Source organism: Melospiza georgiana, chromosome 6 (genome assembly GCF_028018845.1).
Source record: "Melospiza georgiana isolate bMelGeo1 chromosome 6, bMelGeo1.pri, whole genome shotgun sequence".
Taxonomy (NCBI): Eukaryota; Metazoa; Chordata; class Aves; order Passeriformes; family Passerellidae; genus Melospiza; species Melospiza georgiana.
In genome coordinates this window covers 37,252,979-37,277,688 of record NC_080435.1, presented here as the reverse complement: position 1 = coordinate 37,277,688, position 24,710 = coordinate 37,252,979, and the positions used below count along the sequence as shown (strand labels likewise).

Here is a 24,710-nt window from a genome sequence, read left to right as displayed (position 1 = left end):
GCCACTGCTGAGAGGTGCTTGCCAAAAGATTCTGCCTTACGCCATACACATCAGGCTGGTGCCAGATTTCTTTTCATGGCATTGTTTGTAAGACTTTACAGCATTGTTTTTTAGATTTTCCCTAATGCAGAATTGGAGGGGGAATATCCACTGTCCTGCCCACTCCTGTGCCTGACGTGCTTCAGACAAACACCTGTGTCCAGGTTCATGCAACTCTGCTCCGGTCCCAACATCACGTTGTTTTGATAAACATGTTGCTGTGTGAAAGCCCTGTGGATTATTCTCAGACACAACACTCTTTGCTCCTTAGACCCTGGTTTCTGAGTGGTGTTTATGTGACCAGGGTGTGCTTTCACACAGAATACGCTTGTTCTGTAGGGTTGGGCTGGAGGTTAAGGAGGAGGAGGCAGATAACAGTTCTGCAAAGGTAAGTGTGGAAGTAAGCTGAGATTGCCAACTGCCCCCGACTGACAGAGTGGTGTGCAGTGTGAATCAGCATGCTGGATGCCTGGGAATGCAACTGAGCGTGGCTGCAGCTTCCTGCTCAAGAAGGGAGACTTCATTCGGTACCTACCTGGTCCTGAGAACTTACATGTTTTGTATTACTCATCTTCTGTAAGAGTTTTAATCTTGATGCATAGATAGCATATACAAGAGGAAAAAAAAAGTACACTGGTGTGCCAAAATGGACAAGATTTTGTGTAATTTATGAAGCCAACATGACAAAAGAGCATTAAACTTCTGATTTTAATTCTCTTTTATTAATATTATAATATTTAAGTGCTAAATAAGTTACAACTTGCAGAGTATGCAGAAATACTTAATACATCTGTACTTTTCTTTTTGTGTCCATGACTTGAATGGCAAAGGGAGGGAAACCAGCTTTTTGATGAAGGATGGATATAGTCCAAAAGTAGGCATAAAAGTCACAGAACTATTATTAACAGTAAATTTGTATGAAAATAAATCAAGTTGGTGATTAGGGAAGGACTGAAACTCAGTGTGAGTTTGTATTTCTATGTATTTTGTCTTCTAGGTCTTGCATGATACTACATAATTCAAAGGGATACCTAGTCAGTCATGGTAAGTTGCCATTTTTTCGTCCTCAAAATGTTTTATAATTACTGACCATTCTAGGAAGATTTCTGCTGGGTCAGTAAAGCTGCATCTCAATGCATCCACGTGTTTAGCTGTATCTTTCCCATAGGGTACACAGAGTATAAAAGAAATGGAAAATATTTTCCAATTAATTTCAATGTTGCATGAGTCAGTCTTGCAAAAGCAGAAAACTGCTGTGGGCACATTCTTGATGCTTTTGCCATCTTTTGTAAAACTGAGTCACTCTTGCATCTTCCTAGCCTTCTGCCACTTTGTCAAGCACCAACAGAGGGGCGAGAATTCTGTTCCGGTTTGTTTCCACAATGCAACCATTTAGCACCATTTCATCCAAAATGATGTGCACTCTGTCCAAATTGAACATGATCTGGAAACATTTCAAGTTAAGTGTATTTTGAACAATGTGAAGATAATTCAGAAAAAAATCTCAGGCTCCTAAGTCTTCAATGAAAATTAACAAAAATCAGTATTTCTTAATTTATTCTAGTTTATTTAACATTATTTTAATAAAGCTAAGGAAACAGTTCAACTGATGCTTTTTTCTGATCACAGAGTGGTCAGAATCAGAGAAGTTGAAGCCCCAGCAGTATCCTGTCCTGGAATATAGCACTAACACATAGTGGCAAAAACCAGGTCAACTTACACTTAGATGTAGGTGGTTAATTTTACTGTCTGCCTGACATGTGTTGTCTAGATATGAAATGTTATCAAGGGGTCACAACCTTCTATGGGAAGATGCAAAAATTCTACATTCCTCCAAGGAAGGTAATTAGCAAGTTCTTAAGCACTAGATTCTCAAAATTTCCTTGCCCTGAATAACTAACAGTATTTGATCTGCTTGGACATAGCTTAATAGGAGTATGCTGATTCATAAAGTTGACTCATTGATCTAGCAGTAAATCTCATAAAGAAGAGGAAAAGTAAATAAATAAGCACATTGGTCCATAAGCACATTTGCCTTTCCCTAACTTTATCTAACAGCATCTGTGTCAAAACAAACCAAACGATGACAGGCCTTCCAGGGGTATGAAGTGGGCAGTCATGACACATGAGTGTCCAGCACATCCACTGAACAACTGCCAAGGGTTATGCTGTGAAAAAAATATTGGGATGTTGCCATTTATCACCAGAACCTGAAATGGAAATGGGCACAGCAAAGCAGCCTGCTGGCTGCATCTGTTATGCCTCACTGACATACATGCACAGAGCATGAATAACCCTTTATCTGCCTTGCTCTCCACCTGTTGCTACTCTTTACATGTGTTCTATGCTGAGCACAACAGCTCTGCATTGCCTTCATTTTGTACCTTCTAAACCTTGCCATGTACTGAGGACTGCTGCAGTGGAGCCAGCAAGACTTTGTACGGTAACTGCTAAATACATCTCTCAACACTTCCCCCTCCTTTGAAGAGTCTCTTGAGTGTCTTCTCTCCCATTCTGCTACTTATGACACTGTGAATTGAACTCAAAAAGACAGCCTGGTTTTGTTCTAGTGTTTCTATTTATGTTAGTGGTTTTCCCTGCTAATCAGTGGAGTAGCGAGAATCATGTTTTTGAAATCATGAAGAATTTCCTCTGCTCTCTGTGGTAAATATCAGTCTTATTTTTTGAACACAACTCAGGCATTGAAGAAGACTGCTGTCTCCTGGCTGCCAGTGGCTCAGACTTTGGCAGTCAGCCGTACTGCTCTGCCAAAGAGCTGGAGCAGTGTGAGTACTGAACTGCAAATGACAACAGCTCAGGAGCCAGGTATCTATGTATTTGTTCCTCCTTGCTGTGAATGCTCTGGGTTGAACTTGGTGCTACTACTTGGTGTGTTTGTGCAGAAGGGGAAGCAATTGCAGCACTGCTCCAGCAGCAAGTGCTCTGCTGACCAAGAGCACAGCATGTCTAAGTATGTGTAGCAGCACAATTCAGGTCCCCAGATAACTCTTCTACTAATTACTGTTAGGTGAGAAACTACAGCTGTCAGCAGGGTCTTGGGGATGGCCATGGTTCATTAGCTTCCAATCTGCTGACCTAAACTTAACTACCTAATTTAATTCTAAATAATTTTTTAAATAGCAGACTTCTTCCTGAATCTGACCATAGGCCTGCATTGTTTCTAAAAATCGTGTCTTTTGATACTGAGGAGCAGTGCTGTCCTTACAACTCCAGTCATGATTTCTGTGGCACCAAAGACAGGTGGTAACTTTACTTGGCTTGGCAGTTAAAAGATTGAACCAAATTTCTTGCTGTGATAAACTTATTGAGTAAATCAGCCTTTACAGAAATATTTTAATCTGAGAAATTAGGATTTCTTTATTACAGTAATGTGAGAATTTTTAGAAAGACAGCTGTTTTGCTGCTTAGTTGACCTCTGGCACTGCTCTGCACTGGGCTACAGGATCTGTTAAGGAAATTAGATAACATTACATTCAGTTTCTGTTAGTGAGAAAGCCAACTCCTCCTGGCTTTTAATATTTACACTTTACCACTGATTCACACTGCCCCAGTTTCCATGGCAGAGCCCAGATATTCCTCTTCCTCTAACAGTTCCAAAAATCTAAAACCCAAACAACTTAATCAACCAAGATCAGTGACGATGCAGCAACCTGCCACCCCCATCTTATTATTTTGCATTATCCCATTCAAGAAAACATTTAAATCACATTTTAAATGACATTTTGTCATCACTGTTTATTCCCCTGCTGTATTTCCAGAAGAGCCAATACCACGTCAAAGGAAAACTGTACCCATGCAAAGAATGTTGGAGCTGGTTCACTCAGACCCAAAGTGGTTCAATGAGATGACAATTTCCCTGCAGGCCTTTCCAGGTTATTTCCAAATGGGCTTACTCCATTGCAGAAAAGTGGCATGACTTCTGTCCATCTCTAATATGGTAGTCTCACAGTCATCATTCCAGAAATAGTAATTTCATCTGCTGTTTGAATGGGGATACTAATACCATTCTGGAAAGATCTATCAACTTGATTTTGGAAGGTTACAAAGCATTTAACCTTTACCCTCAACCTAACATTCCACCTCCCTTCACCACAGTGTTCTTGGCAAACAACTGAATTGCACAGGGAGCAACTCTGTCTTTTCCCCTTCCTGTGAGTTTCACCTATGCTTTATGGTTACATCTTGCCCAACACAGCTCAGCCATTCATGTCTGAAAGCCCTGCCCAGGGAGGGATATGTATTTGATCCTTAGCAAGGCTCATCCTCCCCACCTGTTAACTTGTTTGGCAAGTGACCCCAAATGTCAGGGTTTAAAGCCCTGAAGTCATAATCCACACCCAACTGAAAGCAGCCAAGCAAACCAGTTTGAGCAGCTGGCAACAGGAAAAAGCTGTATTTGGTGTTTGCACTGCCATGTGCTCCACCCAGAGCTGTCATTTAAGGTGCTGCTTCCAGTAAGAATCCTGGCTGCCCACAAATGGAGCATTAAGGGACTTTCACTAGATCCAGGCAGAGGAGAACAGGACTTTTTAAAACAAGAATGCAGAGGAAAACATGTTAATCTCTACATGCCAGCCTGGGCCAAGGTGAGTCCCCCCTGGCTTTGGCTTCCCAGTTTCTGGCAATGCTGCAGCAAGCTGCATACCAAGCAGTAGAAGTAAATGGTACCTACACAACTGGCATTTTAAATGGTACACTGGCTTTTGGTAACTTAGAGTTCCCCTTCTCAAAGACATTAATGTACTTTCTATTATCCCTTTTACGGCAAATGCATACTAAGAGGAAGTCCCTGTGACACAAGTATTGTGTATATTGACAGCTGAACGGGGAAGAGGGGAACGAAAGAAGGGGAAAAGGCACAGCTAGGACTTGCATGTAATAAATAACTTCTTCCTAGGGAGGCATTTTAAGAGACCTCAGGGTTTTCCAGACAAGTAACTGAAGGATGTGTCCACACTTTAAGGGATGATGAAATGCACCTTGTGATCACAGACCACACCCAGGAGCACAAACAAAGCTTTCTAGATAACAGTACAGGTACATATGGGGCAGAGGGTTTGCTACTGAATATACAGCACTACAAACCCTTGATTTCCATAATGTACATTCATCTTCAACTAGAGATTAGTTGGAGTTGCTTCTTTATTTAGTCTAGACTCACATATTCTGACTTACCTTTGCCAATGTTCACCTTCAATAACTTTTAGCCTTTATAATGGGGAGGCATGTTTAAGGCACTGAAACCCATTAAATGCTTTCTTGACTATTTCTTTCTCAAATGACTACACTGATATTAAATAGGAGACAAAGGTGCCTTCAATTCTGTGAAATTCTAGAACAACTAAGCTATTTTTAAGCGAGTCTTATAGGCTTCCATTTTACCCACTTATGTTACAGTGCAAACTGATGTGCATCCTTATAAATTCAGAGAATGAATTCATCATTCAATTTTCACACTCCTTAAATGCACTGTATTCTCAGTGTTATCCCACGGGGAACTGAAGAATAGTTGATTCACATGAAGTGTTCCCTGTATCAAAGCTTCTTATCTATCCTAGGAGGAGCAGCAGCAGCTAGTTGCAATAGAATGTAATGGCTTTTTTGGATCAAAACAACATTCTTCAGATGCTTAGTCCTAGAGCGCTCTGTCACCCCCTCCCTTCCCACAAGGGGAGCATAAGTATGTTTCTCTAGAAGTTAATAATGTCTTCAACTGCTTTCACCAGTTCAGGCAATAGAAAAGTTACCTTTAGTAATTTTAGAAACTGTCATACTTACCAGTGTTTTGTTCCTTATAAAGCTGCTGTCCTAACACGTGTTTTTATGGTCTCTTTTGTCGTCATCATAGCAAGAAAGTAGTTCCTACCCCACCCAAGCCGGAGTTTTAGTGCTTCAGAAAACCCTGCCCACTTATTTTATAGACAAAGTGAGGCTTATCCAGTGCTATTAACACATTAGGGCATAACACCCCAAGGACAATTTCAGTACTTGTTCATTCAGCTGGCCCAACAACGCTGCTTACTGGTATTTTAAAAACAATCCAATGTCATTCTAGCCTAGGTACTTGTAAGTGTGCAACTGACTCTCAAAATGAAAAGAGACATCATAAAATGGCTAAGTGGTTCACAATTCACACATGAAAGCTTCTATAAAAAGCTGGCTGTTCTCAAGTACTTAGCCAATAGATAATCTGTGTTCATTTTTGCAGAATACAGGAGAGAACTGTGCAATTGTTCATGCATTGTTTAGCGTCATACCTGCCTATGTCACACACACCAACATGATGTGTAAATCTTGTTGGGAAGGATTCAGATCTGCCCCAGTCCCTGCCTTGTGCCCAAGGCACCCTTCCTGACATCTGGCTCCAGACAGACCATGACATGAGTTATAGTGTGGATGCCCTGGATGAATTTAGGTGTGGACCTAAATGAAAGCTGGAGTTCTGCCCCTGCTGGAGCTGCATTGCCAGGAATACTGGGGTAATGCACTGTGTCTGGGAGCTGCAAGAAGCAGTGCACGTGCTGCAGGCTTGGTGTGGGCTCCAGGGACATCTCAATTGTGTGATAGGCTCAGTCTTTGGATTTAACTGGGCTTTTCTCTGTGCATGGCTTAATAGCCTTAGTAATTATGGTCTATTTTAAATGGGTTTTGAGTTCATGTAATTTCCTGCTATTTTTTTCATGTTAGTAAACACTACTGGCAATATAAAATAGTCACTATCACATTTAAAATAAACTTCCTATGGATCTGTACACAAAAATAATAGCAGGGAGTCAGGAAATTATGAGTCTCCTGCAAGATACTCTGTAAACAAAGACTCTGTAAATAGTACTTGGTGTTCACTGTTGCAGACCACAGAGGACACCTTCTCCAGCAGATATTTTGCATCCAAGCTAACTGCACTGAGCACAAGAGTTAGTGTGAGGCCATTTGGCAAAGGCAATGGTTTAATCGCAGGTGAGGACATTTTCTTTCACGTTATGAAAGGCAGGTTGATGGTTTATTTCTTGCACTGCAATAATAGCTAAAGGCACTTGCCCAGATTGTTCTTCTGGGTCAGCTATTCAAGCTGTTGTCAAAAATAAATTACAGTCCTGAACAATCCACTTCATCTTAGTTACATCTCTGCTTTACATTTAATAAGGGAGGGTATCTCATTTGGACTATTTTAGGTAGCTTTTCAACTTAAGAATTAAGCTCTTCCTAAGTGGGAGGATTATTTTGTACATATATAAAAGTAAGATGTTTTATTGTAAAGTTGTTCCTGAAATGTATATCAAAAAAGTGCACTTCTGAATGCTAAAGCTTCATACTTTGTGCATATGTCATATGTGTTAAGGAGAGATGTATCAGACATGAGCTTTTCCAGTATTTTTCCACTATGACCAAGTAAGTTAGAAATACACACTCCTATTTTCTGAATATTTATATTCAGATCATCATGCAGATGAGACCCATGTAGATAAATTTCTGCAGGAATCATTTAGACATGGTATTGCACCTGTTTCCAACATTAGTGTTGGCATATAATGCAACAACTTCTCCAAACAGTGCAGACTAAGGACAGGGTGCCATCCACAGGGATCTGGACAAGCTCCAGGAGTGGGACCATGGGAACCTCATGAGGTTTAACAAGACCCAGTGTTGGTGCTGCAGCCCTGCCCAGAGGGACTTGGGGGTGCTGCTGGCTGAGAGGCTGCACATGAGGCACCATGGGCACTGCCAGCCCAGAGAGCCAAACGTGTCCTGGGCTGCAGCCAGAGCAGCGTGGGCAGCAGGGCCAGGGAGGGGATTCTGCCCCTCTGCTCTGCTCTGCTGAGAGCCACTGCAGGGCTGCACCAGCTCTGGGTGCCAGCACAGCAGGGACAGGGAGCTGCTGCAGGGACTCCAGAGGAGGGCCACTAAGATGATTAGAAGGGTGGAACATCTCTCCTATGAGGAAAGACTGAGAGAATGGGGATTATTCAGCCTAGAAACGAGACTTAGGAGTGACTTAATTGGGGCATTCCAGTATCTGAAGAGGAGCCTTACAAGAAAGCTGGAGAGGGATGTTTTACCAGGATGTTTACCAGGGATGTTTACTAATGATAGGACAAGGGGGAAATGGCTCCGAGCTGAAAGAGAGCAGATGTAGATTAGATATTAAGAGAAAAATCTTTACTGTGAAGGTGGTGAGGGACTTACCCAGGTTTCCTAGAGAAGTTGCAGATGTCTCATCCCTGGAGGTGTTCAAGACCCAGGGTGGACGGAACTCTGAGCAACCTGGTCTAAGGGAAAGTGTCCCTTCCTATGGCAAAGGGGTTGGAACTAGATGACATTTCAAGTCTCTTGCAGCCCAAACCATTCCATGATATGCAGCAGCATTTTTCAGCTATTAAATGGGCTAGTGGGAGTAGCTCAAAAGTGTAGAGCTGTTGGTAGGAAATTGCTGAGCAGAGGCAGCAGCAGAATTCAGAATAGTCAGTATACCAAATGACTCAGATAATCAGGCAACTGCATAATCAAAGTACACTACCTGGAAACATAGGGGATTCTTTTTATGTGTAATTACTAAATAGGTCAGATCAGTCTCTAATTTGGCAAAGCTCATATACATGAACACATAGTTCAGGATTAGAACTAACTGAATACAAAAATTGTATTTCTACAATCGCTCACACACCTTAAATGTCCCTTCACACTGGAATATCATTACTGTTCTTTCATAGTATCAGTGAATTTAAGGGGGTTTTACTAACACCACAGCATTTTCTAAATTTCAGGAAGGAAACCTGGATAATATGTGTGAATGTATGTACAAACATACATACATACACACATATATATGTATGTGTGTGTGTATATATATAGTCAGCAAATGAGGCAGAGTTACAGTATGTAGCAAGCTTTAAAATATTTTCAAAAGTGAAATTAATTCTTTCCTGTTGTTTTTTGTTTTGTTTTTTACTTTTTCAGTGAAGAAGTAAGAACAAGAAAAATTACAGACTTTTTCTATGTTCTTCATAAGTGGTAATTCATAAATAAACTAAATAACTTGACAGTACTTAATTGCAAGATGGCAACTGTATTTCAGGTGTGTAACTGAAACTCCTTCTACCAGCAGATCTGCATTTAACCAACAACAAATATAAGCATAAGAACTGCTGGAGTAGAGTCATCACACAGTGCAATTGGAAGGACTGAGAAGGAAGACTGTGCTACATTCTCCTGATTTAATTTTTCCAGTATTGTGTTTTATTTACTTGCTATTTGTGTTTAATTGTTCAGGACTGTATTTTAGTATTTGTATTTGGGTGAGTTTTAAATCATATTTTAATTAATACCCTGCAAAACATAAGCATGAAAATATAGCAGTGTAAGGGTAGGAGTGGGAAAAGAAGTTAACACCTGGTTTCCTAAATATTCTCCTCCCACGTTTTTCCCTCCTTCCAAACATACAGACAGTAAAACTCACTTCTTGCTTTCATGAAGTAAGATCAAACTGCAAACATAATCTTACAAATAGTGCTGCTATTTGACCCAAGACACATTCAGTCATTACAATAATTTCAATATCTATTTTATTGTAACTCAAAGTGAAACCTTAAACTACTGAAGTCTCAAAGTTCCCCATGAATTTAACTTTTCATGTATTTAGCTCTCTCAAAGCAAGCTCTCTGTGTCTTACTTTAAATGGAACCAGGCTTATTTTAATGATGGAGGATTTAAATAGGTGAACATCACCTATGCTTTCTGAAAGGTGCCAAAATGGTGCTACTTACTCCAAGTGCAGAACTGGTGAACATCTGCATTGACTTAAGTGACAGTCAGTGTTATGAAGACAGTATGAACTGGAACATACACCAAAAAGTGATAACAAATGGATTTCTCATACTGAAAAGGATACATCTAATTCACTCTGCAAGGAAAAGAGACAGCCATTGGTTATGTTTTGATCGCTTATCTCAGATGATTTCATCTTATAATCATTAAACATAACACATCCCTTCAAAGGATAAAGAAAGTCTTCAAAACAATGACAGAAAATTTTATAGTGATTCAGATTTCTGTTCTGGACTGGACAATGACAAGCTCTTTCCTGCATCACTGCTTTGCTTTACATGTGTTATCTGTCTCTGTAATCAAAGCTAATGTTTTACTTTAAAAAACTCACTGAGGTCACCTACAAGCAACAATTTGAATATAGGCAGTGCCATCTGAGTGAGTGGGTGGAAAACCAGCAGCTCTAATCATGGCAGTTCCAGCCCTATATTCTCTCTCCCTCCTTCTGCAAAACCAGGACGTTAATGCCAAGTTTACACATTTAAAGTAGTTACTGCAGATCATTTCAACAGCAAAATCTAGACACTGTATATTCCCATGGCTGTGGTAGTGGCTGCATATATTAGGAAAGGCAAGACAACTCCAAGCTTTGGACCCTTAGCACTTCTAAGTATTCTCCAGCCCCAGCAACACAATTCTTCATATAGTCATAATTTCCCTTTTATTTTTGGATTCACCCCAAGCAGTATTACTCACTTAACCAAAATGTCTGAGTTAGAAGCCCTCATGGTCTCTGTGCATTCAACAGCAGAGATGGGGACCTTCCCCAGTTGACTCGGCACACTTGAGGCATGACTCACCTTCTCGAGATACTCATCGGTCTCCACTGCCAGTAAAGGGAGCTCAGGATGACCAGATTTCTAACTTAGGTGCCTCAGTGAAATAGCTAAACTTAGAAAGACTTAATCACAGCCTTAGCACTTAAGATCTTGCTGAGTTGGGTGGAGATTCCCCAGTCTCTAAAAGAGGGAATCTTTACCTGCTACTGAGAGAATTGAGTTTGACAATGTGGTTTTCATTCATGGTATAAACCTGGTTTTAAGGCAGAGTAAAGCTGGTAAGGTTTTACTGGTAAAATTGCTATTACTTCTGTGGTCTAAAGATGATCTAAATTGGACTAGTTCTAGTCTACAGGCCTCTGCTGAATAACTCTGCCATTCTTCAATCAGAAGTTTTTAATGCATCACAGAAATTGCATTTTAAGGGCCTGATCAGTTTAAGTTTTCTCAGCAGTAAAAAGTAGTTGGAGACATTGAAATTCTGACCAGTATGCAGAAATTTTCTTGGGTAGCCATATAAAAGTGAAGGGGACTGAGAATTACATCTCACAAGCCACTTTGAAAGCTTTCCCCCTAATTCCAATTATGTTTGTTCTCATATCTGAATTCAAGCTCTGTAAACACCATTAGATAAAAATAGAGTACATGAGAATGTCTAAAGCTCTCAAGTCTAAAAATAATAGATGACAAAATGTCCTTCTAGAGTGGGACACATGTTCTCTCCTTTCCCAGGGTTCTGTCTCCATTGCCATCATCATAATTTGGGATTCTGCTAAAATTCTGCAAATCCTAAACAGTAATTTGTAAAAGTACAGATTTATCCTTTCCTGCTCTGTGGTTACTGCCAGAAACCCCACCTAGAATTACAGCCCTTGTCTTTGTGCTCTGCCATTTATTGTGTTATATGATATGAAAACCAGAACCATCAAATGGCATGAGATTCCTTTTAGCACTCCCCTTTTAGGTTCCGCTGTGTCAAACCCAAAAGGATATGGAAAATAAAAAAAAAAAAACCCTCTGGTATGATGAACTCAGCACATTTCCAGCAGCTATCAGTGGTTGGGTTATATGTGTGTTCAAAGTATTATATATATACTACATTTATATGTATAAGAACTACATCTATTTTTGCTCTGCTTTAATTGATAACATTTGAGAGGTGGTTGGAAACTATTAACTCAATCAGACAAATAAGACTAAATTTTATTGTGCATTCCTGTGCTGCTGAGATCTAATCCCATTCCTAGTCATCACTGCTTAGTCTGGGACTACAATTTTAAGAGAAATTCTGAGCTCAGTGCAGTCAGAGAGGGATATACTTAGTGCCAGCAGTTTCCATGGCTGGGGCAACGTCGGTTGAGATAACAGCCTAAAGCATCTAAAGAGTGAAGGGAGCAGATGACTTTGTCAAGCACGTCCTTGAATTCACAGAGGGAGCTCTGCCATGCCTGCTACAGTACTAGAACTGGGAAAGCAGTTATAGAACCTGCATACTGATATTTTGTATGTACAGTTACCAGTGTAGTACCCTCAAGTACATGGACTACAGAGGAAACTATCCAGTCCTCTTGTCTGAGAGGGATATCCAACACATTTCAGCAGAGGATAACTGAAACTGTGCCAAGTATGATTCCAGTCAATTTTTTTTGGTAACAAGATTATTACAAACCCTATATTAAATAGAAAATGTTCCAACCAGAATTACAATGCTGCATTTTCAGACTTTGTAAAACAAGCAAGCAAAAAAATGTCACCACCAAAAGGAAGAGTGTCATTTTAAATGGAGCCATGTCTGATGTTGAATCCTTAACAAAATTACTATCTCTATAATAGTTGTTTTATCAGATATCCACTCTTGCCTGACAACAATATGGGGAGTACAAGTACAGACTGGTTTTTGAGGTTTCTTTTGCTCCATTCCTCTGATCTTGTTCAGTGAGAGTGATGTCAGTTCCCTGCTTCATGCTTACACCATCTTAAAATTGAATGAAGTTCATTTGGGGAATATAATGCTATAAAGTGCATAAGAACTGCAAAGTATACCCACTTTATTTCTTTAAAACTTATAAAATGCCCATGGCTAACTTAAGAGTATATGACCCAAAGAAACCCCATAAAACCCATAAACCCTTTTCTAACAGAAATATTTCTGGTATTCCTTATCTGATAATTTATAACCCATGTATACTTTCACTTCTCTGAAAAATCAGCTCATACTGCCTTTCCCTACAGTGATAATATTTATCAAAATTCTAAAATATTAAATATTTTTCTCCTTTGATTTAGTCTCTGAAATTACACTTCCACCAAGTTTTGAAAGAGAAAAAGTGTTTCGTAACAGATTCAGTGTCTCACTCACCACTCTGCTGAAGTATTTGTCCAAAACTTCCACAAAATTATGAATTAGTTCATATACTGCCATCTCATTCTGAAATTAAAACCAACAGAATATTAAATCAACATCTACAAAATGTACTAGTATTCTTTGTGTTAATTCAGTTTGTGGTGAATGAAAAGCCATTAGGCAATAGAGCAAGCTCAGGCCATGTAGTCAGCCAGCTGAGGTGCTGAGAGCTGGACACCCCTGGGCAGTGCTCAGGGCAGGAGCTCTGGGCTGGCCACACAGAGCAGCTCTGAACAGCCAATGGATTCTCCCACCGGGTGCTGCCACCCCCTGCAGCCCTTGTCCCACCCCCTCCCAGCTCAGCTCTATGGACACACACTGCTAACTAGGTTAAGCTTACCCATGCTGAAGTCACACTAGCCAGCTGCAGCACAGAGCCAGCCTCTGCTGGGCAATTTCTGTAGCAAAGCCCAAATAATTTGTCCCAAATTGCCTGCCATGATAACCCTGACTTGAAGATACTGTGGTAGGCAGCAGCTACCTTCCACACCACCCTGTTAAGGTCTCCAACAGTAAGTGCTGAATTAATTTCTGAATTAATTTTTGAGTCATCAATGCAAACACTAAGACTCCCAGGTGCAACCTGGACATATGAAATAGCAGTACTTGTCAGGTTTCAGATACCTTTTTTTTTAATTTCCCTTTTTGAAAAGTAAAATAAATTGACATTTTATATCTGACAGTACAAGAACTTTTTCTTTAGGACATTAAAAAGAGAGAATTTTTTACATTGACTCCTTGAAATTCTCTAATTGCAATTGAAAAATTCCATACTGGATGAAGACTTGAGTTCTAGGCTGCGATAATCACTATGAATGTTAAGTGCAAGAGAGTACATAATTTCTTACCTCTGTCTGGTCGATGCCAACAACTATGAAAAGGGCCGCATACTGTCGGTACACCAGCTTGAAGTCCTTATACTCAACAAAAGAGCACTAGGCAAAAGCAAAATCAGTCAAATACAGCAGCTGCCATTTAAGCATACAACAGTATAAAGCACATTGCTCAAGGGACCTGAGCTTTAGGTTCGTAAGACCCACAGTGAACATGGATTTGCCAAGATTCATCGATTTTAACTTGAAAGAAATTTAGCACAGTAACTGTTACACCACACTTTTCATCTGCTGACAGAAAACATGCCACCACTTTTTAAATGGAGAAACTGAAACATGCAGAACTTAAGTGACTTGTTTGGTGATATAAAGGCATCCAGTACTTTCCCACAATTTTCATTTGCAAGCCCTTTCAAAAAGAGACCTAAAGGTAATTTTCCTACTTAAAAAAGTATCGATATTTTAATGTAAAAATTAAAAATACTAGACTTCCAGACCCAGCGGGGAATGAACACGTTTCCCCGCGGGAGGGAGCCAGGAGATGGCGCCGTTTCCCGCCGCTGGAGGAGCTGCCGCCGCTTTTTCTCTCCGCGCCGTCGAAATGGCAGCGGCAGCGCCGGCAGCTCCTCCTGCGCCGGAGCTGCGCTCGGAAATGCCCCGGCAGCAGCAGCACGAAGATATTCCTTTCTTTAGCCACTATCAAAGCTGCCAACTAAGGGGCTTGTAAGAACTGCTATTTTGATTGAGGTTTGCTAGAATGAAGTATGTGAGGAGTGCTGTGCAAGGACACACAACATTAAGGAAAAGTAAAGAAGCTGACTTCAGAACTGAAACCAATAAACTTCATTCACTGTCCAAGTCCCATACTTCTTCTCTAATTCAAGTCAATGTGCCAAAGTTTGGTGCTTTTCTTAAAGAACCACTGATTTAATTAAAGAGAGCAATGAAAATCTCAACTTTCATCCAAAAAATTTTTCAACTTCTATGTTTTCTTTCTTGCAGAACACGTAAACACTTCTTTTGAATAAAGAAGTCTAATACAGAGGCCTAAAAATTTGTGTTTCCAAACTCTCCTGTGCTTTAGATAATGTTTTCATAATTTGGGATCCTCTCCCCTAAGTTTAAACTCGGAGCTGTCAGTACTCTGCCCTCTACCTCCAGGCAAAACTGTAATATCTCAGTAAAACCAGCAATAATACTAATAAAAATGAGTTTGTCATGACCTCTGAGCTTCTTCAAACAAAGAAGAGGAATCTTCATGACAGTGATACACACAACTCCAAAGTCTCTGAAAGCCTCAGAAAAACATATTTATTCAATACAGAAAAACAGTTCAACTGACTGAACCCACAATCTAGAAACTCAATCTTTTATATTGTGGGTACAAATGAGATAATGACCTGTGATAGACACTGATAGGTTTCAGAATTATCAATAGGAAAGGTGTGAGATGTGGATAAAATAAAACCTACAAAACCTACCTCATCCTTTGAACGAGAGAGACAGTTTTTGATTACTTCAGCTTCCAGTACTGTCCGTTTATTAATTTCTACATGCTCATAATACCTGGACAGTCTTGTTTGACCTTGTTTGTTAACCATAAGAAAAAATTTTATCATTTCTTTTTTGTTGATTTTAGTGGTAGATTTCAATTTTGGGTGCAGGAATCAGGAGAAGTATTTCTGGGAGTAGAAAAAAAAAAAAAAAGTAGTAATACACAGGAATAAAGACTTTCTAAAAGCCATCCACCCCAGGTATGCATATACTTATGACCAAGTTTCTTGCCAAAATACACAACATTGAAAAAAAAAATCTCAAATCTTTGCACACATCCCATGGAAAAACTCCCTTTTTCCCCCACACAACTATTCACAAACTATCTAAAAAATAACAGCTTTCACATTTGAAATTTGCACATTTCAATCAAATTAATTTTTTATAGGATTTGGGAAATTGGAGGAGCAAACAATTACTTCTTCATAACCATAAATCTACTGATCATTTTCTTCCTGCATGCTAACTGGTTTGCAAATATCAGAAATTTGCCCAGTACCAAACCAGACTAATGCACTTCCTAAGAGCAAAATTTGCCCATAAGCACTTTTTCCCCTTCCCAACTTGTATTTAACAGTTACATTCTTCCCATTGACACATCAAATTGAATGGAGAGATGACAAAGGGAAATGCATGGGCAACAACATATGGTCATTTCTTTAATGCAGAATGAGAAACTCCTAAATATTTGGGTATCTGCAGTATCAATATATATCTTGAGCTATTATATAGCTCCTGGATATATATAACTATATATATCCAGGAACTATTGAAAACCATCTTCTCTTGTCTGATTTCTCACCCTGATGCAAAAGGTAAATTCTGCACTTAATGAAAACTAAGTGTGGATCTTCAATAGCTGAAGAGAAATTGGTTCACATTAATTACTCAAAAGAGCTTTATCTCAATATAAATAAATATTGATCCACCCAACACCACTGAAATATAGCTTTAAAATATACCACATGCAACATACAATGAAAAAGAGCATTAAAAAGAGCGCAGCATATGTCAGAATCTGCTTGCTAAACAGCTGACATCTCTGATGTTTTGAAAAGCATGAAAATAGAGTAAGCTGCAGACGTAATTTTTTGAAATAGAAGATCTGGGTTATTTTCTTTAATGCCTGAGAACAATCACTGTAATGTTTTCCATCTGACTTTCTATTTGCATCCCAGATTTATTGGCCCAAATAATCTTGAGGTTTGTGCACTGGAAATAAAACAACTACTGCAATAATTATTCCTTTTTTTCCCATTCTGAAGAGTTGGTCCTTACCTGGCGCACCTTAGGTCTCACAGCTTCTGTGACAAAGTTTAAACAGAAAAAAACTATCAGGAATCCACAATCTATATACAGTGTAGCTCTTTCAGTAAAAACAGTGTATCTTAATGCAGATAAACAATAGGAGAAAAAATACAAGGCAAGCTCCATAGGAGCTGCATCATATTACTAGCAACTTGAATAAACTGGCTATACACCATCCATGGGTGACAAATCTTTCATGACAGTGATGCAACAAGTCCCAATGTATTGTGTTGACATTAATTAGTGCTTACTTCTGATTCACAGTGGTCACTGTTTTCTGAAAAGCCACCTCTTTTGCCATCACTTGGATCTCAGGAAAGTGACCTTTTTTTTCTCAGTGTACTGTGGTTTACTCTATTTACAAAGAAGTTTAGATTTCCACATGTAATTTCAAATGTATTTTTACTAATTCAAGTTGATACTGAGAATTCATTCTTGAGTGACACATAGCTCAGGATCAGTCCTCAAGATAGCACAGTCTATTTGGAGTCATGACAGTCTCAGAGCCTTCTCACCTCCTCCAGGCACGTGAAGCCTCTCCAGGATCACACTCCTGCTCTGTCACTCCCCCAGCAGAGTTGTGGATGCTGGTCACCGCTGCTGCTGTGGCACACGTGGCTTGTGCACTGCACCCAGGGCTTCTGAACCAGCACAGTTTGGCTCTGAGAAACAATGAACCAGGTCATTGAGATAAAAAATGGCCCAGACAGAAATATATGATGGGACCTTCACTGTTGGAGGCAAGTAGACTGACATTGATGACTAAATGGGAGACTACCATCTACTATCTTTGCTGTGTTTAGTATATGGCTCTTTTCCCCCCCACATTCTATTTTGAAGTTAGAGTTGCAATAAGATGTATTACTATTTAAAAGCATAAGTTAAAATACTAAGATGATGTAGTCAGTTTTTGATAAAAAACTTCCAAGAAGGACAAGAATGAACAACTCCTTCCAGATCAGAACAAAGCCCCCTAGCAAGAGCCAACCTCATGACAGAAGGAACCCAAAACTGTAAAGCTGCTTAAAAAGGGGCATGAAAGAGAAACAATCTCAGAAATGCTGCCCCTTGTTTTAAGCAAGCTCAGACACAGGAGACCAACTGAAAAAGACGTCTGTCCATGCTAAACAGATAACAACAGGGGCGTAGACAGCTTTTCTTTTTTCATCTGAGTTTCACACTTCATCTTTGTGTTCGGGGCTGCTGAAACAGGAATTAATGGTTCTCTGTTTTGATCCAAGCTATTTTAATAATTTAGTCATAAATGGTACCAAGGGCTTGAGAAAAGGAGGACAGGGAGAACAGTACAACTACTCCAGGAGCACTGACAGAGCTGTTGTACTTTGAGTTACTGTTAAGCAATACATAACAGCAAAACATATGACAAATTCATATGTATGATCCTATTGCAGGATTGGCCCCTAATCCTAATTATTCCTTTATTAACCTAATCTTTGTACATGGTTAATCCCTTCCTGATGTTATGACTATTTTATCTGCATGTATCCTTATGAATGGCCTGGATTGTTTTACAGATGAAAATATTAAGACCAGACTGTTGTTTTTAGAATCTGCACAAATGCTCTTATCCAGAATAGATTAAAAAAAGAAAAAAAACTAATAAGGTTGCAACAGAGGTAGAACCATAGCAGCCCTCAAAACTGTTAACTGTAATATTCATAGGATTGGAAAACATAATCAACAACTTTTGAATCTGTAGGAAAGAGGTCCACTCTTTGTGTAGCCATTTCTTTATTTTCCTACCAGTCTCAAAGATAGGCTTCAAGATTTCAACCAGAAATTTTGTTCATATAAATGGCAACACAAGCACACAATTTTGTGCAGAAAAAGAGGAATAAATTAACAAGTTCAAATAATAGCTTTATAAAAACTTACAAAAAAAGTATGCAAGCATAGTTGACTTTGAGAATAATGCTAGTGTTAAGAACATCTTAAGGGGTTTCTTTATTTCCTTTAGAACTAATTCTGAAAAAAACCCACTTGTAGTAGTAAAAGCATCTGCTTGTATAATTTAGGCAAAAGGGAAATGACTGAGTTTTGTTTCTAACAAACAAAATTCATTTCTTCTCTTTTCATCTTGGTTTCAAATACAGAAAACACATTAAAATTAATTTTGCTTATATAGGATGTACAGAAACCAGTGAAGTATAATAAACAAACAAAAAGCATATCTGTGTATGTTGATGGGTAAAGAAACCCCATTCCACCAACTTCTTTGTATTTGAGAAGCTACCTTTTATGATCAAAAATCAGTAGTCTGCTTAAAAAGCCAGCTACCTTTCCTCTGGTAGAAGTCTTACACGCATTTCTGAGCATTCTCACGCACATGTCTGCGTGTACCCACGCACACACACACAGATTACCATGCTTTTATGCATGCAGAATCATATGGTTCAAGGGAATTGGTGACAAGATGCAAGCCTTTCATATCTCTGCCATTATTTTGCTCATTTTAGTAATGAAAAGACATTACTATCTGAAGGCTGTTTGTCAGAAATGAATAGGCTCTCTCATTCCAGGTCACTGGACAACTATCTGCATCACAAATGTGCTTAGGAACCAAAGAGTGGGAGAGACTACCGAGATCCTGATGGACTGTCAAGTCCAACTCTCTCCATCCCAGTCAGCCATGCATTAGAAACTTTGTTCAGAACAGCCTATGGGATATGCTGCCTTGCATGTCCTGCATACCCAATCTACAAAACACCTATGGAACTCTAGCACAGAATGAAGATTCCCTATAAACAAAAACCTCAGAAGGTATGGCTTGGGGAAGATGTAACAAGTCTGGCAACTGCAAACTTTCCTTCAAAAGAAATTACCTTCTGGAGTGACTACGTAGCACTCTCCTTTACTTCCCCTACAAAATATCCTGTCAAGATAATTTGGCATGCATGCAGATGACATACAGTTTTTCTACTGAGATTCAAATATGAGCTGTTACAGTGTGTTAGATCTCACCCTCATTAAAGCATCTCTTGCAGATAAGTATCTATGAGAGAAAATTCATATCATGATTGGCCTGTGTGACTCACACTGCCAGGCTGACATGGTTCAGGAGCTGCTTCCAGGATGTGTCAGCTCTGCAGCTGCACAACCACATCAGACACCTCCAAGTAACTTGTCCCTGTTTGAGTGACACTCCTTTTCAGATAACAGCTGAGACCTCACAGAGAGGCAAAGCCTGCAATACCTGTTCTGCAGATAAAAAGATATTAAGTCTCCCAGAAGGCCAACCCAGCTGATTCTACATGCAGTAATATAAAGTATATTTTAAATACAATTTTAATTATTCCTCTGGTATAGATACAAGCACTGAATTTAGTTTGTCACAGATTTCGCCAATATTTATACATAATCTGACACATAAATTATAAAAAAAGAAACACAACCTAAGTTTGAATTGTACTTGCAGTACAGCTGCAATTCAAATTAAGACACGTGTCTCTCAAACAAAAACCACTCCAGTCAACGTCTACAGATTTAGAAGTATTTTAGTTATTTCAGTCTAAGAAAGGTTTGCAACATTCTAGGGCTCTTAGCTAGAATGTAAGAGATAAAATCTCACAAAGAAGAAATGGCATGACTACATATTTTCAGAACTGCTTCACCAAGAATTAAAAATAAATATTAGATAGAGCTATAGGCAAATAATGTACTTCTCTGTCCAACTCCAAGCAAGTTGATTTTCCGGATGCAGAAATCTAACGGCACTTTATGTGTGTATGAAAGTAGAATCATAGGATATTCTGAGTTAGAAGGGACTGGCAAAGATCACTGAGTCCAGCTCCTGGCCCTGCACAGAAAATCCCGAGTCACATCCTGTGCCCAAGGGTATTGTCCAAAAGCTTCCTGAACTCTGTCACTCACCCAGCTTAGCGCTCTGACCACTGCCCTGGGGAGCCTGTTCTGGTGCCCAACCACCCTCTGGGTGAAGAACCTTTTCCTGATATCCCACCTAAGCCTCCCCTGGCACAGCTTCAGGCCACCCTCTCAGGTCCCTCAGGACCTGTCACTGGGCCCCAGAGAGAAGAGCTCAGTGCCTGCTGCTCCTCTTCCCCTCACAAGGAAGCTGTAACTGCAGTGAGGTGCCCCTCAGTGCTCCTCCAGGCTGAACAGGCCAAGTGACCTCAGCTGCTCCCCATATGCCTTCCCCTCCATGCCCTTCACCAAATGTAGAATAAAATCAGTTAAACTGGTATTAAAGCATTAATGAAAATTTTAAAGTGGCTAAATGATACAGGCATGAAGCACAAGGAGGTGTAGCAAAAGTAACAAGTATTTTTTATATTTTTCGTTTTATATTTGACCTTCCTATAGATTTATTGCACAAAGCCATGTAGCAAATGAAGACCACATACAGAATCAGAACCCTTGGTCTTTCTACTTTTGTTCTGTCAGTGAACAAGGCTTTAATAAAATTACATATTATTTTAAATTTACCAGTAAGAGTAATTTTTGTAGTCTAGTTTATTACTCTGCCCATAACAATTCATCAAAAAGATGAAACAAGTATGTCTGCATGGCTTTAAAATAAAATACTGTGTTCAGTTTCAGGACAGGGATTTTTTAAAAAAGCAACCTTAATTATCTAGGGAAGTCAAGAGAGGAAGGAAAGAACAAAAATGTTTTCCTTTGCTGTTGTCAAAATGCTGGCTGAATATAGTAACAGAATTAAACTGCAATAATTCCTGTATACTCAGGAATGAGCAATGTCCTGAACAACTGCAGCTAAACAAAAGGTTAAACTAGTTATGAGCTAAGTCTCAGTTTTTAATAATGACTAGGTAACTGTCACTAGACAATAAAAAGAAATCAGCTGAGGTGGAAAGGAGCTGGACTTAGATTGCCTAATCAGTATGGAATCAGGAAGAATGGACAATGACATTTTAGTAGGAAATGATTTAATGGAGAAGAAAGGAAGGACGGGATGAACTAAGTGAACCATCAATACACACCTAAAGAGAGATTGGTAATGAAAGGAAACACCAGTACTAAGACAAACAGTGCTTTTTTCCAGTAATTAACAAAATTCCAGGTCTGTCAAGAATCAACCTTTTTTAGGAAACTACCCATGTAGCGAATGAGTACAGCATGTAAAAATTTTGAAGCGAGGCAAAACCAAAGACCTACTTTACTTAAAATGGATGACCTATGGATCATTTGAAATGGGATGTGATGATAATTTTACGTATTACATTTCAGAGTGGTATTTTGCAATCAAGGCAATTTCACTATATTCAAACTACAGCCTCCAATACTGCATTGCTATCACTGCTAAAACTGAGGCAGATAAAATAGACCAGCAATTTCTTGCAAAAGCATCCTCACGTGGAGGAGTTTTGAATAGCGACCATGGTGCACTCCTCCTCCTCAAGGGGGGAATGCATCATACACACACGAAGATAACCAGAGATTAGCCAGCTTCCAGAAACATAGCATAAATTTAATGTATCTATTCTAAACCACCTCCTTGTAGGGCAAACTCAGCGCACCATTAAACCGCGCAGAGTCTCAAACACTGAAGTGCTGGGCCCGCGCTACGCTGCCTGCGCGTCGCTTTAGGCCGCAGGCCCCGGCCTGGCCGCATTCCCGCCGGCTCTTCCAGGCGTTGGGCACTCCCGAGCGGCGGGGCGAACCGAGCCTCGCCGCCACTTCCGACTGTCACCCGGGGCACAGAGGAACCCGCGGGCCGCGCCCCGGTCCCAGCCCCGACACCGACCGGCCCGGGGCGGGCGCAGGAGGAGCCGGGGCCGCCCCGCCGCAGGCAGCTCCGGGCCCCGCCGCCTCCCCGCGCCCGTCCCGCTCCCCCCGCGCGCGGCGCTCACCTCCCTCCCGCGCAGGCGCGTGGGGCGGCGCAGGCGGCGGCGGAGGCCAGGCCGCGGTTTCCCGGCAGGCGCCGCTCGCTCCCCGCCCGGCCGGGTGGGAGGGTGGGAGGGCCGCGGGGCTGTAATGGCGGCTGGCGGCGGCTCCGCGCTGCGCTGATACCCGGACCCGCTCGGCGCAGCCCCCCCGCCCGGCCCGCCCCCTCCTCCCCGCCCCAGCCAGCGCCGCTCGCCCCCTCCCCGGCCCCTGCTCCTGGCCCCCGCCGCGGGACGAGGAGGAGGGCTCCCCGCAGACAATGGACGAGCACCCAGGAGCCGGAGGAGGCGGTGGGATGGCGGCCGCCCCGAGACCGCAGCAGCCGCCGCCGCAGGCGGGTGGGAACATGAACCTGCAGTCGGGTGGGGGCTGCGTGGGGGTCGGAGCCGGCGGAGGAGGAGGGCAGCAGCCGCAGCCCCAGGGCCCCGCGGCCCCGGCCGGTCAGGAGGCGGCGGGCCCCGCCGAGCTGTCCCGGCCCCAGCACTACACCATCCCGGGGATCCTGCACTACATCCAGCACGAGTGGGCTCGCTTCGAGATGGAGAGGGCGCACTGGGAGGTGGAGCGGGCCGAGCTCCAGGTACGGGGGGCCGGGGCGATCTGGGACTGGCCCGGCCGGCTCCGGGGGCCGGGCCGCGCGCGGCGTGCGGGGGCAGCGCTGCCTGGGCGAGCGGGGTCCGCGGGGGCCGAGCCGCTCGCCCTGGCCCGGGGCCGGTACCTGGGCGAGGTCCGGCGGGCGGAGCGGCGGTACCGGCGGAGGCCCGAGCCCGGCTCCCTCCCCGGGGCAGCCATTTTGGTTTGTAGCATGGCGCCCGCCCGGCTCCGGAGCGGCCCCGGCCCCGCAGGCCGCTCGCCCGGAGCCGCGGAGCGGGGCCCGCAGCGCGGCCCGGGAAGGGCGGGCGGGCGGCGCTGGGCCGTGACCCTCCTCCCCTCCTCCCCGCCCGCGGGCCGAGCTGCGCTGCGCCTTGACAGCTGCGGCCGGCTCCCGCAGCACAATGACTCCGGGGCTCCTCGGGCCCGTGCGGGTTACCGGCAGCCAGAGCCTCCGGGCCTGGGAGGAGGCGCTGACGCCTCCCTGCAGCCCAGCGAGCTCTGGCTTTGGAGGGAAAAGAGGGAGTTAGGAGGCGGCCCTGCCTCCCGAGCTAGGGCAGGACGAGGAAAAGGAGTTCAGGAAATTCCTAAGTGAAAGACTTAGCTGGGCATGCAATTAGACACGGGTCAAATTTGTTCTCTCTTTCTTTTGGACTCGCTTCTTTGGAGATTTCATATCGGAGAAGAGCGAGGAATCGATAAGTCTGCGGTGTGGTCATTTCAGCATACACGAAAATAACCAGCTTTGTCTTGGGAACGAAAATTGGCTAACTTTTCAGGATAGAGAGCAAGTGTTGGAGTTGCAATATGCATTTCTTGCCACTAACGTTTGCTTTTAGTAATAGGATAATTTTGCTAATTATTTTTGCAAGTAAAAAAAAATCATGCATAGACTATTACCAGTTTATGAACAGATTGCGAAATCCACTGAATGTGAGGTATCCACAGAGGAGCTATTATCTTTTTATAGGACAGAAATGTACATAATAAAAATGTAAAAATATATTAGCAGACTTCATTGCTTCCAGAAATTTTTTGTGATTTTTGTACTGAGTGAATGTTTATGGTCTTGAAGTAGCATTCCATCAAATTGCACTGCAACAGCAGCTGGTGTTTGCAAGGCATATACTTTCAGATTTAAGAACTAAGAAGTAGGCCTGAGCCTGGGCAATTCTTTAGGAACTTCTTGGCTCTATAATAAGCATGTATTTTGCATTGTTTTTGTTATAGCTATAATTAAGAAAGAATTAAAACCCAAAGAGGTTTTACTGTTTGTTTCACTTACTGTAAGTCTTACCATTTTAAACCTCGTGAAATGGCTGAATTTAAAATCCGTGGTGAACATTGGTGGGTGTTTTTAGTGAAGAGCAATTGGCTGTTTCCCGTTTTCTCTAGCATCTTAGTGATATGTTAGATAGCATGTTATAAATAAGTTACTTAGTGTTATTCATTACCAGATCAAACCACCTTGAAATA

At 41.7% G+C, this 24,710-nt stretch overlaps 2 protein-coding genes across 9 annotated transcripts in view; one reads left to right on the top strand and one right to left on the bottom strand.

The window, feature by feature from the left end:
• Positions 1 to 752: 752 nt before the first annotated feature.
• AP4S1 (adaptor related protein complex 4 subunit sigma 1) lies at positions 753 to 23,451 on the bottom strand. 5 transcript variants are annotated; one of them, XM_058027349.1, is made up of 8 exons: positions 23,362 to 23,451; positions 17,276 to 17,422; positions 16,731 to 16,756; positions 15,380 to 15,580; positions 13,914 to 14,000; positions 13,021 to 13,089; positions 9,947 to 9,958; positions 753 to 1,483 (listed from the first exon to the last, which is right to left on the bottom strand). In XM_058027349.1, exons 4-8 carry the CDS (start codon positions 15,515 to 15,517, stop codon positions 1,355 to 1,357), a joined length of 435 nt encoding a protein of 144 aa, XP_057883332.1. In that variant the 5' UTR covers positions 15,518 to 15,580; positions 16,731 to 16,756; positions 17,276 to 17,422; positions 23,362 to 23,451; the 3' UTR covers positions 753 to 1,354. The 5 variants fall into 5 exon arrangements, with proteins under 5 accessions (XP_057883332.1, XP_057883330.1, XP_057883334.1 ...); XM_058027347.1 differs by lacking the exon at positions 23,362 to 23,451 and adding an exon at positions 22,610 to 22,690; XM_058027351.1 differs by lacking the exon at positions 23,362 to 23,451 and adding an exon at positions 22,610 to 22,690 and having other exon boundaries at positions 16,731 to 16,753.
• Positions 22,856 to 24,710, top strand: part of STRN3 (striatin 3) — a 60,170-nt gene continuing 58,315 nt past the window's right edge. For 2 of the 4 annotated variants that reach the window (XM_058027346.1, XM_058027345.1), the window contains exon 1: positions 22,858 to 23,223. In XM_058027346.1, coding sequence (XP_057883329.1) covers positions 22,903 to 23,223 — 321 coding nt within the window. In that variant the 5' untranslated portion in view covers positions 22,858 to 22,902. Of the gene's footprint in view, positions 23,224 to 24,710 lie in introns of all 4 variants that reach the window. The other 2 variants (XM_058027344.1, XM_058027343.1) reach the window with 2 other exon arrangements.

Coding starts and splice junctions, on each gene's coding strand:
- AP4S1 (XM_058027349.1), bottom strand. CDS start 15,517: ATGATAAAATTTTTTCTTATGGTTAACAAACAAGGTCAAACAAGACTG. Junction 14,001..15,379: donor TCTCTCGTTCAAAGGATGAG/GTAGGTTTTGTA, acceptor GCTTTTGCCTAG/TGCTCTTTTGTTGAGTATAA. Junction 13,090..13,913: donor TTGGCATCGACCAGACAGAG/GTAAGAAATTAT, acceptor TTTTAATTTCAG/AATGAGATGGCAGTATATGA.